A 14,708-nucleotide genomic window follows, 5' to 3' on the forward strand; every position below is an offset into this window, starting at 1 on the left:
TTCCTCACCAACTGTTCTACTCCACAGATGTTCAGAGCATAAAGGTCAGCGAAAAAAAACTGAAACGTCACAACTGATTCTAACCTGTCAAACCATGGGCCCCACATGTGCATGTTGTGTGGGCACATGGTCAAAGTCATTGCAATCACTCCCTTCTCACTCTTGACTGTAATGGTTCAGTAGCACAGACCTGGGACTGAAATCCAGGACTGATGCAGAGCTGGAACCTGCCAGCTCCAAAACTACTGATTCCACCCAACTCAAACCACAGTGGGATGCCATAGAGTCCTCCATACCTCCAGCATCCGTGGGTTGCAAACTCTCCAGTTACTATGGAAAGAGTAGCCTCTGCCTTGAGAATTCTAGGTAACCCTGTCCGATTATTATGAGATGGGGCAATTGTATCTCCAGAATCCCTGAGTTAGAAACACACTGACTATTATGTGATAGGATAGATCTCTACTTCCAAGATGGATTAGCCCTGTGCCCCCAGGATCTCCTCGTTAGTACCCGTGTGGGATGTGGTGAGCTCCAGGATCTTGGGACAGTCAGGTTTCTATGGAATATGGTATCGTTGTATCGGCTGGACTTCTGTCATTTGAGATGGGATTTGATTTTTCCAATAATAACTTTCACAACTGACAAATACACCGGCTGCAACTATCCCTTAGAACTTAGCACCTAAAGAAATGTATTAACCATTATGTACAGGGCAGGGACGCGAGCTTCCCCTGCCGTAATATCTTAAGGAAGAATAGGCTGAAGTTTGTTGCAAAATTACATTTGTAATAACTTCCGCTGCATGATCTCAGATGTAAGCACTTTAAGGGTCAACGAAAGAGACAACGATATATCGAGTTCCGCTGGTGGTTGGAAGACCCTCATGGTAATGAGTCAGTCGTCCTGGGTGCAGGATGGCCCAGCCCTTCCGAGAAGCTTGAATGGAACAGTTATACCTGATGAACCTGCAGCCACCACCCTGCAAAAGACAGAACGACCATCAGCTTAATTAGCAATATCACCACTTCAGACCAAGTCACACTTGGACTAGGTATCTGTTACGCTAACCTGGTGTTGATAGGGTAAGGATATAAATCAGGAAATATGCCTGTGTTTACTGCGGTCATACATTGTTAGGGCAATCAGTCCTGCCATACACATTGAACACAGAGTAAAATTCAAGACACCACAGTTACACACTAAATCATGTAGATGCCGGGATCTTGCGTAGATTACAAAGTGCTGGAGTCATTCAGCGCGTGAGGCAGCATCTCCAGGGACGTGGATAGTGATGTTTTGAGTTACTCCAGCACTTTGTGTTCAAGGCACTGTCAGTTCTGCGGGCTAACACTGCTAGTAAAATCTGGATGCAGTATTCCTGCAACTGACCGGATATGGTCAAGTGTGAAGAGGGAACCTTGGGATATGTTTATATGTACATATAATCCCTCAACACTGAATAGAATGATAAGGAAGCAGTAAATTAACATTCACCATGAACAGAGGTCCAAAGGTAAAAAGGTTATTATTAAGTCCTGTCTACAGAACATTGCGTTGGGAATAGACTTGGCTGAAAGGAGGCGGGATCTTCAGCTGCACTGCTCTAAACCAGAGGTGGAGTCGAAATTCAAACGTGCGAGTCAAATTTCCCTTTAATTGGGAATAATTGTTTAGTCTAGCCCTCGACATATGAATAAACAGGCATTGTCAGCATTCATTCTTCACCTGTGGTGAAAACAACTCGTAACATTGAGCACAAGACAAATATCAACCTTTACAAACTTTCCTAACACAGAAACATCCAATCAGATGTACGCAACTTATTCCCTCTTCAAATTCAGATACTATACTGGCAACTTTCAATAGGAATAAATGAATTTTCTCCTTGAGAAATTTCTTTTCCACTTATAGGTAAATTATTCATCTGATCAGCAATTTGCAAAGCAAAGTGTAGCAGTTATCGTTCAACTTAGAATACTCTGGTTCACAAACTGCACCTTTATTAAAAAGTGAATTTCAACAGTTTTTGCTTTCACATTTTTGTTTAAACTTCAAGCTCAGATTTATATTCTCTTTGAGATGTTCACTGTTTGTGCAGGGGTCTCTGCACTATTTTCCCACAATAATCCCTCAGTTAACTTGGAAAAAGAAACTGAGAAACACACCAAGGGTCAGATATACAAAGTGAGACACTGAGGGGTCAGATACACAGAGACACACAGAGAGGGTCAGATATACAGAGACACCTTGGGTCAGATATATAGAGGTGAACCAAGGATCAGATGAACAGGTGAAGGGCTGACGTATTTTGTGACCCTCTCTGAAAGACAGAAGTTAGATCCCTAACTATTCCACATCAACAGAATTAAATCCAAGAATACTTTATTGTTTTTTCTCCTCAAAACCCTTGTGAAGAGGAGTAGGGGAGGTTCATCTGATCAACTTCAAAGTCTGAATTAAGGTAGGAAATGTGAGTACGACGGGCAGGATTGATTGGAAAAGGAAGACCTGCAATTAAGTTAAACATTACATGTAAAAACATCCAGACATTGAGGTCATTTTCTATTGATAACTTTGTGTTTCGAGACCCCCTTCTGGGGTTACAACCCAATGTTAATATCACAACTGGAAACCGGAGCACGATTCAGATTTCCCTGGTAGTAAAAATTATTACAAATAATTATATAAACATTCGCTTATGATAAATCAGCTGTATGCATTATCAATAACTACCAGTTTGGTCCCTCTGATGAGCTAAGCCAGAATCTTGACACATCCTTACCTTCCCCAGAGTATTAAAGATAAGCATTAGTTGAATAATCAAACGGCAATCTTCACTGATCATTAATGATTAGATCACCCATGCACCCGCTGAATCTGGAACATTCCACAGCTCGAACACATCTTCAGAAAGTGATAAACATGCAAGATCAGAACAAAGAGGAAGAATCAATTTACCACACTCTTGAGGACTTTGCAGGGAAGCCACTCAGTAAATGTCAGTGTAAATGTCAGAGCCATGTTTGATCTCAGAGCCAGTGCAGGATCCTGTGGACCAGCCCATGACACATGCTCCGTACTTGTGGCCGGAGTGAATCAGATTGGCCCGTCCCACGCAGCCAACTTACAACTTACCTGATAGTCAACTCCAACCTTGTTGAGTGCAATGTTTACAGTAAAAGTGGAAGCATCATGATGTGGCATTAAAGATGGCTGTTCATCAGGTTTATATCTAACTATAAAGGCCAGGTCAAACAATGCCTGCAAGAAAGAAGAGGGGTGTGAAGCAATACCATGCAGCATCCATTAAAGAGCAGGGACTGGGTATAGAGGTCAAAACCCCATCTTACAAAGCCCTGTGTTCCCAGGGAGTGTTTGCACTTGGGCCTCAACTATCTCCATTGTCATGAGAGTTCAGGCCTTGCACCTCTCCTGCACCTGGGCCTCAGGCTCCTCCATCATCACAGGCAATTCCTCCACTGAGACTGAACTGGTTTTACCTCATAATCAACTCCTGCCTTGTTTAGAGCTACGTTAAGAGTGAAAGTTGAGGCATCGTGGTGGGGTTCAAGCGAGGGCTGCTCCTCAGGTTTGTATCTCACTACAAAGTTCAGAAACGAGTAGGCCTGAGAGCAAACGTTTAACATGGAAGAAATAAAACCAACATTAGTAACCATGGCGATAACAATCATCAGATATAACAGTTGGTAATTAATTTATAATAGGCTTTTAATGGGTGTGTTAAACTCTTTTTTTGGACTTTTTAATTCCTCTAAACATTCATTTATTAATATAAACTTATGTTCACTTGTCATTCGTCATTTTAATTTCATGTTTCATGTATTTTGTGTTTGTGTTTTTTATGACTGTTGGCAGATCAAAGTTCTATCGTATTGTATCGTAATAACGTGCGATACTGAACTGGATTAGTTTAACAATTAGTTCCTTTCTTATTTTCACAACTACCCACTCCTCACTTTTCTACTGTGTTCCACAGATGTCCTCTCCTCTGCTCCTTATTCTAAATGCAGAGCATGTTGACAACAGTGGAGGCGTCAGAACAGAGTCCAGTCCAGATAGGAGCCAATTGTTCACAAACGCCTCATGGGAAAGGTCAGGAGAAGATCACCACCTCTTAATCACACTTACAAAGGAGAAAAATATCCCCGCCAGCGTGTGTGTGGAGGTGAGGGATTGTGGATTCTCTAATTAATTAGTCATCACAAATGATGAGACATGAACCTCCTAATTTGTGGTGGAAAACTAGAATAAAGAGCCACACAGCATTAAAATGTTTATCCTATTTCTTTAGTACATTTGTTCATTAGTTCATTCGTCATTCTTTGGAGAATTGCTAGGGTAGGGCAGTTAGACTTCAGTTACGGACCCTAATTTTTTTAATTGTGCCTCAACATCCAATGTATAAGCAAACGGCCGAGTCTGGAGAAGTCGGGTCACGGGCAGGCTGAAAATGAAATCATTTTCACCTGGTGTGTCACTTCAGTAAATAAACACCATGGAAGGTCAGGAACTTTAAACAGATTTGATATTTTCCGTCTCTATTCTTCAGTTCATTCTCTCAAATGCAAAAACTGGAGTAATAACCGCAGGCTCTGCTGGAGTCAGCGCCTGCCTCATCAATCACAGCAGTCACCACGTCTGAAGCCCGTGACAAGCTGCTTCTTGAGGATGATGTTATGTCACCTGTCAAGAGCCACACATTGATGTGCTTCGAGAGTGTTATTCCTGTACCTGTCCTAACATGCTTGCCCTTCAGTAGAACATAAACATACCTGCCCAGAAATTCAATCCCTTGAAGCTGTGCTTTCCAGATGAAACATGATTACCAGGTTGTTTCATGCCTCCAGGGTATTTCTGTGTGAGTATCACTATTCTGGCCCCAATATAAACTCCATCTCAGCAATGTATTGAATGTGTCATTCCCTGGGTTGTGCTCCTTTGAAGCATTGGGAAGGGGGCAGGGGGAGCATAGACTGTGTTATCCTAAGAGCAACCATGGTTGGGTCCATCTGTGACAACCAGGATCCCTTCAAATGGGACCTCTTGTCAGTTGTTCCCATACATCGCTTTCATTCTGCTAGCCCTTCCCTCGTGAAACCACAACCCCTCCTCACCAAATCTCTAGCCCATTTCTGCAGTTTCTAAGGCCTCAACTCTAAAATGCGATGTAAGGCCTCAACATCATGCGATGTAAAGCGCCTTGAGTATTAGAAAGGCGCTATATAAATCCCATCCATTATTATTATTATTAAAATCCAATAACCTGCCTCCATAATCCTCAGAGAGTTTCACAGAGCGCTCAGTCACCCCAAATCTGGCCAGGTAACTAATCCTGACTACAATCCCCTTCTGCCCCAACAAGGCAATAGTTCAGATGTCTTCCCCAATCTGCAGAACTCCACAGCCAAGCCTCTTGTGTCTACCCCCACCACAATGCTTTGACACGAAAGATGCAGTGACTTCCCACGTACCCCCTCCCTCCCTCTACCTCAGCTATCGCCATGTCAGGAGAGGCTTTGATCTCACACAGTCACAATAGGACTGTTGGTCTCCGTGACCACCTGAATCCAGCATCAAAACCAGCAACCAAACAACAGCTTTTGGATTAAGTTTACTGAGAAGACCAAAGCCACTGCCCCTCAGTTGCTGCCACAACACCATTGCCCTGGTGCAAACTTCAACCCTCCATCAGGCTGCAGCAGAGACATAGAAACATAGAAACATAGAAATTAGGTGCAGGAGTAGGCCATTCGGCCCTTCGAGCCTGCACCGCCATTCAATATGATCATGGCTGACCAAGGCAACCAAGAAGGGATAACGTTTGAACCCCTATTCTACCCCTGCCCTGACCTCCCCAACAGCACTTGACTATCTCTGCCTCAACTCTCCTGTTGATACAAGCCACGTCCACATATTCTTACTTCTAAAATATTCCGAATGTTCTGCTGTCAGCTCATCCACTGCACTAAGTCCACACTGAACTACATCGGTTGCTGGTTCAACGAAGAATTCAATTTAAAATTTTCCCACAGAGCTTTCACACCCAAATGTGATCTTGTTGCTCCTCATCTCCTTGACCTTCTTCCCACTGATTCCCCCTTCTGCAGTTCTAACCTTCTGTCCATCCCTCATCTTCAGGGGCAAATCTCACTTGGCCATTGATATACAGTAACAGTGCGGGTGTATGCGTTTGATGGGCCGATACGCTGGTGGCTCTGATCAGCCCAGTATTGCAGAAGGAAACAGGCACTCAGCCACAAAAAAAATGGACTGCAACAGAGCAGTAAAACTGACCTTGGTGTAGTAACCTGGGTAGACTTTCTCCGTTAAAGGTGCAATGTATTCCTTTAGAAACTTCTGCCATTGTTTCTCATATCCGACCTGATTCATGTGGATGTCGATTGTCGGCACGTTCTCATATCCACCCTGAATACGCATGTCCTGGGACAGAGTGGAAGGAAACAACAGGTGAAATATGTGGGGGGTGAAGATCATATTGACACTGTCACCTCAGCATTGATGTGTAGGAAAGAACTGCAGATAGAAACATGGAAAATAGGTGCAGAAGTAGGCCATTCGGCCCTTCGAGCCTGCACTGCCATTCAATATGATCATGGCTGATCATCCAGCTCAGTATCCTGTACCTGCCTTCTCTCCATACCCCCTGATCCCTTTAGCTACAAGGGCCACATCTAACTCCCTCTTAAATATAGTCAATGAACTGGCCTCAACTACCTTCTGTGGCAGAGAATTCCACAGATTCACCACTCTGTGTAAAAAATGATTTTCTCATCTCGTTCCTAAAAGACTTCCCCCTTATCCTTAAATGCTGGTTTAAATCGAAGGTAGACACTAAATGCTGGAGTAACTCAGCGTGACAGACGGCGTCTCTGGAGAGAAGGAATGGGTGATGTTTCGGGTTGAGTCCCTTGAAGGAATGGGTGACATTTCGGGTCGAGCCCCTTTGGGACTCGACTCGAAACGTCACCCATTCCTTCTCTCCAGAGACGCTGCCTGTCACGCTGAGTTACTCCAGCATTTTGTGTCCACCTCAGCCTTGATCACTGGGTTCACTCACCTGATTGCCTCCACTTGACCACTGGCCAAAATGTTCCATTTCCTCAATGATGTCATCGCAGCCTCGCTCAGTAAAAATAGGGAACCAGTAAACATCTGGGCATGGCTGTAAAACAAAACATGAAAGAAATGTACTGGATTGATTTCTCTGGAACACCAGCAGTTGAGGGGAGACCTGACATGAAATGATGAGAGGCATAGATAGGATAAACAGTCAAAACCTGTTTCCCAGGATGGAAATATCAAATACTAGAGGGCAAAATATAAAGGCCCATTCTCTGAAAAGTGAGCCCAAATGTCACACACGTGACCACCACATAATGCATTCAAAAAATATTGTAAGAGATACATCTTATTCATCGCTATTTTCCTACCCACAGAACGCTAATGCACGTCTGCTAAAGATATGAACATTCCAGCTTTTAAAAAAATATTCGCAGTCTGTAAAATGCTTCCGTGCGGTGTCACACACGTGACCAGTCCTATTTGATCTCCGACCCTAAACAAACATTGTCAGCATAACATATAAAAATTTCAATAGATAAACCGGAAAAAAAAAATATGGATCATATATACAGCACAAAACAATATACCTGTAATGCTTTCAGAATTAGAAGAGATCGTATTCCACAACTTTTCGTCTTTTTGGTCACACACGTGACTAAGAATGGGGGCCTAAAGGAGATGTGTGGGGAAGTTTTTTTTACACGCTGAAGGTGGTGCCAGGATTGCCCTGCCAGGGGTAGTGATGGAGGTAGATACCATAGTGTCATTTAAAATACTTTTAGAGAGTCAGTTGGATATGCAGGGAATGGAGGGATATGGGTTATGTGCAGGCTGCAGGCAAGAGTTGGTCTTGGCAACAGACATTGTGGGCCAAGGGTCCTGTAACTGCCGCACTTTCTATGTTCTATGAATCTGTGCCATGCAGCTGATTGCACCTTCACCCTTGACCACCCATTCTGCCACCCGTTAACCCATCCTCTCCCCACCCAATGGTGCTCCGCTGGATCTGATGAGAGTTCTTTGTCAATGGAAATATTTTCAATCTGTGCTGCCATGTGCAATGATTCGGGACTATGTGGGGCACCATGGCTCGTCAGCACTTCAAGAGTCAAGAGTCAAGAGTGCTTTATTGTCATATGTCCCGGATGGGACAATGAAATTCTTGTTGGTCACATAAAGATCACTTGTAGGTCACATAAAGTCTCCTTTGCCAGGGCAACAGTTCACTGTAAACCCAGTGCTGCACAAGGTTTACCATCACATACTGTTGTAAGCCACTATTGCTACAAGAGCAGTACACACTATTACAGCATGGAAACGGGCCCTTCAACCAGCCAAACCGACACCGACTATCGATCAACTTTTCACACTAGTTTTAAGTTATCCCACTTTTACATCCACTCCATACACACTAGAGGCAATTTACAGACTCCGATAACCTACAAAGCTGCACGTCTTTGGGATGTGGGAGGAGTCAGGAACACTTGGAGGAAACCCGCGCAGTCACAGGGAGAACGTGCAAACTCCACACATCTGAGGTCAGGATTGAACCAGAGTGTCTGGCGCTGTGAGGCAGTAGCTCTTCCAGGTGTATCGAATTTTGAAATGTCCAAGATGCTGGCATGTTTATAGACTACCTAAAAAGGACCCAAAGTCACTCAGCAGGTCAGGCAGCATCTCTGGAGAACATGCATAGGTGACGTTTCAGGTGAAGAGCCTTCTTATCTTAGTGCTGATATCAGAGTGCGTGAGTGAAGACAAGTTTCTCCAGGGAACAACACATTTTATAATTATTGATCAGTTTCTATTGCTGACTGAAACAGGAAGAGTACCTAGTCTAAACTCCTTGCATCACACTATCCAAAAACTTCAGTTGCAAGGTGGATTCTTACCTGCAAAAGGATTTTATCTTCAATTATTCTGCTCCAGTTTGGATGAATGTACTTCTCCTCCCAATCCTGCAACATAACAGAGGGGAATGAATGGGCTGCCTTGGCTTCCTGCGTCCAGCTCACTGCTCCTTCCCCTGATACTGGTCCGTGTCAGTAAGCATCTGGACTGTGGGCACATCTGGCTTGCACTAATGTCACATCTTCAGGAGGGGCCTGTTTCTGAGCATTATATTTTATTATGCTTTGATGAAATTAATTTTAAATTTGTTTCTTTAAAATTTACAATTATTATAGCACAGGTAAATAAATAATACGCCAAAATATATGGTTGCTCTCTGTAGGCTCCTGTTTTCCCAGTTATCATGAGTTAGATCTGGGATTGTTCCATGCACCTGTGTCCCATTTCTCTCAACACTGGGCTCTAGTGAACCCCAGCCACGCAGGCGAAGAGTTACAAGCCTAAAGGGGCTGTCCCATTGCGGAGACCTAATCCACAAATTCCGACGAGTTTGCCCTCGACTCATACTCGCAGCATGGTCGACACGAGGTCCTAGGAGGTCTTTGTAACTCTCCTTCATGCTCGAGTAGTCCCCGCATACTCAAGGTCTCAGCTAGGTCGCGGCATATTTTTCAACATGTTGAAAAATGCCCGCGAGTAAAAAAAGGTCGCCATGGAAAAAATCGATACTTTTTTTTACTCGTAGGTTTAGTGGAAGTAGGTCGGCATGTTATTCGTAGGTAATCGAGGGTAGTCGAAGGTAGTCCTAGATAATCTTCAACATAGTTGAAGGGAGGTCGAAGGAGGTCGTCTTCACTCTCCACTATTCGGTGTCCAATTTTCCCAAAGCTAGTCTTCTACATAGTCAAAGGAAGTCTTCAACATGACATTTTTTCAAACTCTGCTAAACTCTTCTAAAGTCGCCGCAGTTACGAGAATTTTTCGGCGACTTGCTGGCACCCATCATAGTCGCAGCAGGTCGCCGAAAAGTTTCAAATTGTTGAAAATCCAGCTGCGACCAGAAAAAGGTACGGCTCTCTGGGCAACTACTCATGACAAAACATGCGGGGTGACGCCTGTATGGTTGTGAGTAGTCTTTGGGACTGATTGTGAGTCTATGGTTGTGTGTAATCTGTGGGACTGTGGTTGTGTGGTTGTGAATCTATGGTTGGGAGGTTGGGACCGATTCCTTAAAGGGCCTGTCCCACTTACCTTTACGTTTTCATCAATCTGCCAGAGGTCATTGTGAAGGTTACCAGTGTGACAGTTTTCTACAGAGAGAATGTGTCCAAACACGTGCCTGTTGGTGACGTACATGAAGATTCCCTGCAGAAACAGAGTGGATCAGTAACAAACGTTAGGGTTAAGTGGTAACTAATAGACATCTTCTCCCTGCCCAGCAGACAGAGGGTCAGTTCTCGATACCCACACTCCTTCATTCTCTCGGTTCCAGACAAGAGCAAACGCTCCCTGGAGTTGCTTCACCGTAGGAAAACTCCCGGCCCTGGGGTCAGCCGGGCTCTCACCTGCTCTCTGACGTTCTGGCAGAAGGCCATGTCTGCGTCCAGCTTGTTGCTGTGGTAGAGATCTCTCTTAGTCAGGTCTGACCGCAGCAAGGAGCCGTGGATCAGGTACACACTGGAGATATACGGGACATTCCACACACCTCTGCAGAGAGAAGAGCACAAAGACAATTTAATCTCCCGCTCAAGAATCAAGCACGTCTAATTGTCCGGTGTACTGACGACAGAAAAATGAAATTCTTACTTGTAGCAGCAAAACGGGGCATAAACAGGGCATAATCCACATAGATAAATTCATATGTGTGTATATATATATATATATATACACATACACACACGCGCATACACATATATACACATATATATACACATATATACACACATATATACACATATATACACACATATATACACATATATACACACATATATATATATACACATACATATATATACACATACATATATATACACATACATATATATACATATATATACATACATATACATACATCCACATATATATATACACATATATATACACACATATATATACACATATATATACACACATATATATATACATATACACATATATATATATATACATATACATACACATATATATACACATATATATACACATATATATATATATACACACACACATACACACACACATATATATATGTGTGTGTGTGTGTATATATATATATATATATATATATATGTGCGCGCGCGTGTGTGTGTACATATAATACATATATACATACAATTCATAAGTTCATATGATACATAATAAATAAAAAAAGATAAATTAAAAGCCACAATACTAGGGATATAACTGCTTGTATAGTAGCAGTTATATCCAGCTACTATCTACCTCACTGGAAAAGCTCGGACTCTCTCTATCCTTGATCAGACTTTGCAGGCTTTATCTTGCACTAAATGTTATTCACATTATTCATTTTATTATGTATCTGTGGACCGCTCATAATCATGTATTGTCTTTCCGCTGACTGGTTAGCACGTAACACAAGCTTTTCACTGTACCTCAGTACATGTGACAATAAATTAAACTCAAACTTTGGACCATTCACAAGTTAGCTGACAAAAGGCACGATGTTTGTAAAGGGACAGATTCTGAGTCTAAGTTGAAAAGGTGATGCTCACGTTCTCCGTCGATCAACAATATCCACATAATCTTCTGACCGGGCGTAATATCCATCGACACTCATCGCCCCCCAGAAGTTTGACCACAACTTCTTACGGCGACCGACCAGTGGAGCCAGTATCGATCTGCAAAGACCAAAACCATCAATGACAATTATAGGCCGTCCCCAGAGTCCTGCAGGCTTCCAAAAGCTCCCGAGAAGCCAAACTCTTGTGAAGTCGGAAATGAACTAAACAGTGTGTGGGGGAGGATCACTGAGTTCTGTGACGGGAGAGTGAGCAGGCGTGGGAATAGTGACCATCAGCCGGCCTCACTGACTCGGTGAGTGAGTCTGCTCAGCTCTGCTCGACTCCAGCCAGTCCCAGGTTGTTGTGCTCAGTGAGGGAGGGGCAGGGGAGAAAAGGCAACACATAAATGCTCCGTTCCCATCCCGCAGAAGATGCCTGTAAACCCACAGCAGCTGGCAAATCCCTCCTGCCAGTCTCACCAACACTCCTTCGCGTGGGTGGGCTGTCCACAAGCTGGGGGTTGTTACCTCGGGAGGACCTGTTTGGAGGACCATTTCTGTCCACAGAACAACCTTCAGAATTCCACAGCATTTGCTTTAAATACATTCCTGCATCCGAAAGAATGTAGTTTATAATGTTTTTCCACTTTGAACTGAATGTGCCATATTTTTCAATCAATTCTTACTGATCATCTGTCGACTAGGTCCAAGTTGACAGACTCCAGACTATCCATTGCTATTTCACTAAAGATCTCAAGCAATTCCACACCCAACAGCACTAATTCTAACTGTGGTTTATTATTATCTCCCATTCACCTGGATGTTAAAAAATAATTATTCTCTATGACCAAGACTAGAAACGAAAGGATTTGGATTCCTGAACAGGTTATTCTGGGATAAGAGAAACTGCTTGGAACTGACGTTTAAGAGCTTCATTCAAAACGTCATTCCAGATCCAACTCCTGACCTTAATACCCACTACATTTGTTCCACATCTTTTATGATGGCAATCTGCCAAAAATCTACCAGTGTCAGGTTTTTAATTATTTACAGTCATAAACAATGATTTTTTTGTGAGACTTCCACTATCTTTTGTTGAAGGACAGTTTCTAACTTTTCTTCTGATTTAGTCATGTCCCCATGTCCAAGCGACCCCACCAATGAAAATGTCCCACCCTTTCTATCAATTCCTTTTTTTAATTTTTTTAATTATTTTTATTAGAAGTACGGTAAGTTACAATAATACACAACACATATGTCTTAATACATTTTTCGTACCGCTTCATTTTTTGAGCTTTAAAAAAAAAGATAGAAGTAAAGGAAGTAAGGAAAGTACGCAAGAGTCGTGAAGGTGCAAGAGAGTGTTGAGAAAAGAAAGCCCCTTAGAAAAGAAGTTAGAGAAGGAAGTAAAGAAAGAAAGTAGACCCTAGAAAAGAAGGAAAAAGAAAGGAGAAACAATCGCTCTATTATAACATTAAACTCCGCAGAAAGGGGACTACCAACCAAGTCTGTTTTTGTTGCCAGATCCTGGTACCATTTATTTATTTATTTATTTTTAAAATTACTATTGCACCTCATGCTTGTAATAGTTCCAAAAACGTAGACCACGTCTTTTGGAATTGGTCTGCTTTGCCTGCTAAGAGGAATCTCATCTCTTCCAGATGTAGTGTTTCAAACATATTTGATATCCACATTTTTATTGTTGGTGTGGGCGCATTTTTCCAGAATTTAAGTATGAGCTTTTTTCCCATTATTAGCCCGTTATCTTATCTATCTTATCAATTCCTTTCAAGTATTCTCCACCCTTTAACCAGACCCACTAACAATTCAGCTGTTAAAGCGCCGGTAACATTCTGGTACATCCATGTTGTATAATTTCCACAAACCACATATCATTTCTGTGGTGATGTGCCCAGCGTTACATTTTGGTTCTGGATTCCACCCTCCAAATTATAAGGATTAACATGTTCCACCAACCTCTAGAACCTGAATTTACTGAAGCCCCATTATCATATTTTTCATTTCTATTCTCCGACAATATTTCAACATAATTTTGCTGTAACGCAATAGTGAGCCCAAAGTTTGTGTCAAAAACTTCCGCTTCATAAATCTGAATGTGGCCCAGAACTTGAAATGGTTTTTATTGACTCTCAAAATTCTAGGGTGATTATAGGTTGATGCGTTGTATATATGACTAAGAGATACTGTATAGTACATGAGGGTTTTTTCTTTTTCTTTTTCTTTTTTTTTCTCTCTTATTTTTGTATGGCTTTGTAAATATTTGATTAGTGTATAAATGTAAATAATTTGGTGTACATATGGAAATAGGTGTTTATAGCTGCTAAATCTGTATAAGCTAATTATAAGCAGTTGAATAAGGGGTGGGAATTAATAAGCTTTGGCTTCTTCCTGCTCCTTTTCAGACACATACGATTCATTTATTTATAAATATTGTCTATGACACTTTATAAATATTCTTATTTTATTTTTTTGTTTTTTTGTATGCTGTTTCATATTTGCTTTTTATTTTTTATTCTGTTTGAAATAAAGAATTTAATTTAATTTAAATTTAAATTGATTTAAAATATGTTTTGACCGTCTAGTTAGTTAATCAATAAAATTGGAATGTGTTTTAACCTGAAACATATGTTTCTTTAGTTTGGAACATTTATGCAACAGATAAAGTGTTTGAAGTTTGTTCTGACCTGTTCTGATCAATAAGGAGCTTGAGGGCGTCACGATTCTGAAGCACAACTTCAATATCAACATTGAAGTAATAATCACAGGCCACATCCTGGCGGCACATGTCCCTGTAGGAGACAGGGAGAGGGTCACAGACAGTTATAACAATTCCTGTGCACACAAACGAACGATCTTGTTCAATCACAATGACAAGAGGAACATTACATGGAGTGATCAGGATTTTTATTTACCGTAACTCCTCACCTTATTGCTTCTTCCCCCTGCCCAGGCTCTTCCCCACCATGTTTGTGATCACTGACACTCTCTA

General features: G+C 42.0%; 1 protein-coding gene across 3 annotated transcripts in view; it reads right to left on the bottom strand.

Annotated features, from left to right (window-relative positions):
* Positions 1-14,708, bottom strand: part of plod1 (procollagen-lysine,2-oxoglutarate 5-dioxygenase 1) — a 27,800-nt gene continuing 13,092 nt past the window's right edge. For 2 of the 3 annotated variants that reach the window (XM_033048238.1, XM_033048241.1), the window contains 9 exons: positions 14,404-14,508; positions 11,691-11,816; positions 10,521-10,662; positions 10,207-10,320; positions 8,997-9,062; positions 7,100-7,204; positions 6,316-6,462; positions 3,501-3,626; positions 1-979 (listed from right to left, as the gene is read on the bottom strand). In XM_033048238.1, the coding sequence (XP_032904129.1) occupies positions 824-979; positions 3,501-3,626; positions 6,316-6,462; positions 7,100-7,204; positions 8,997-9,062; positions 10,207-10,320; positions 10,521-10,662; positions 11,691-11,816; positions 14,404-14,508 (1,087 nt within the window). In that variant the 3' untranslated portion in view covers positions 1-823. Of the gene's footprint in view, positions 980-3,135; positions 3,262-3,500; positions 3,627-6,315; positions 6,463-7,099; positions 7,205-8,996; positions 9,063-10,206; positions 10,321-10,520; positions 10,663-11,690; positions 11,817-14,403; positions 14,509-14,708 lie in introns of all 3 variants that reach the window. The other variant, XM_033048239.1, reaches the window with a different exon arrangement.

Source organism: Amblyraja radiata, chromosome 31 (assembly GCF_010909765.2).
Source record: "Amblyraja radiata isolate CabotCenter1 chromosome 31, sAmbRad1.1.pri, whole genome shotgun sequence".
Classification (NCBI taxonomy): domain Eukaryota; kingdom Metazoa; phylum Chordata; class Chondrichthyes; order Rajiformes; family Rajidae; genus Amblyraja; species Amblyraja radiata.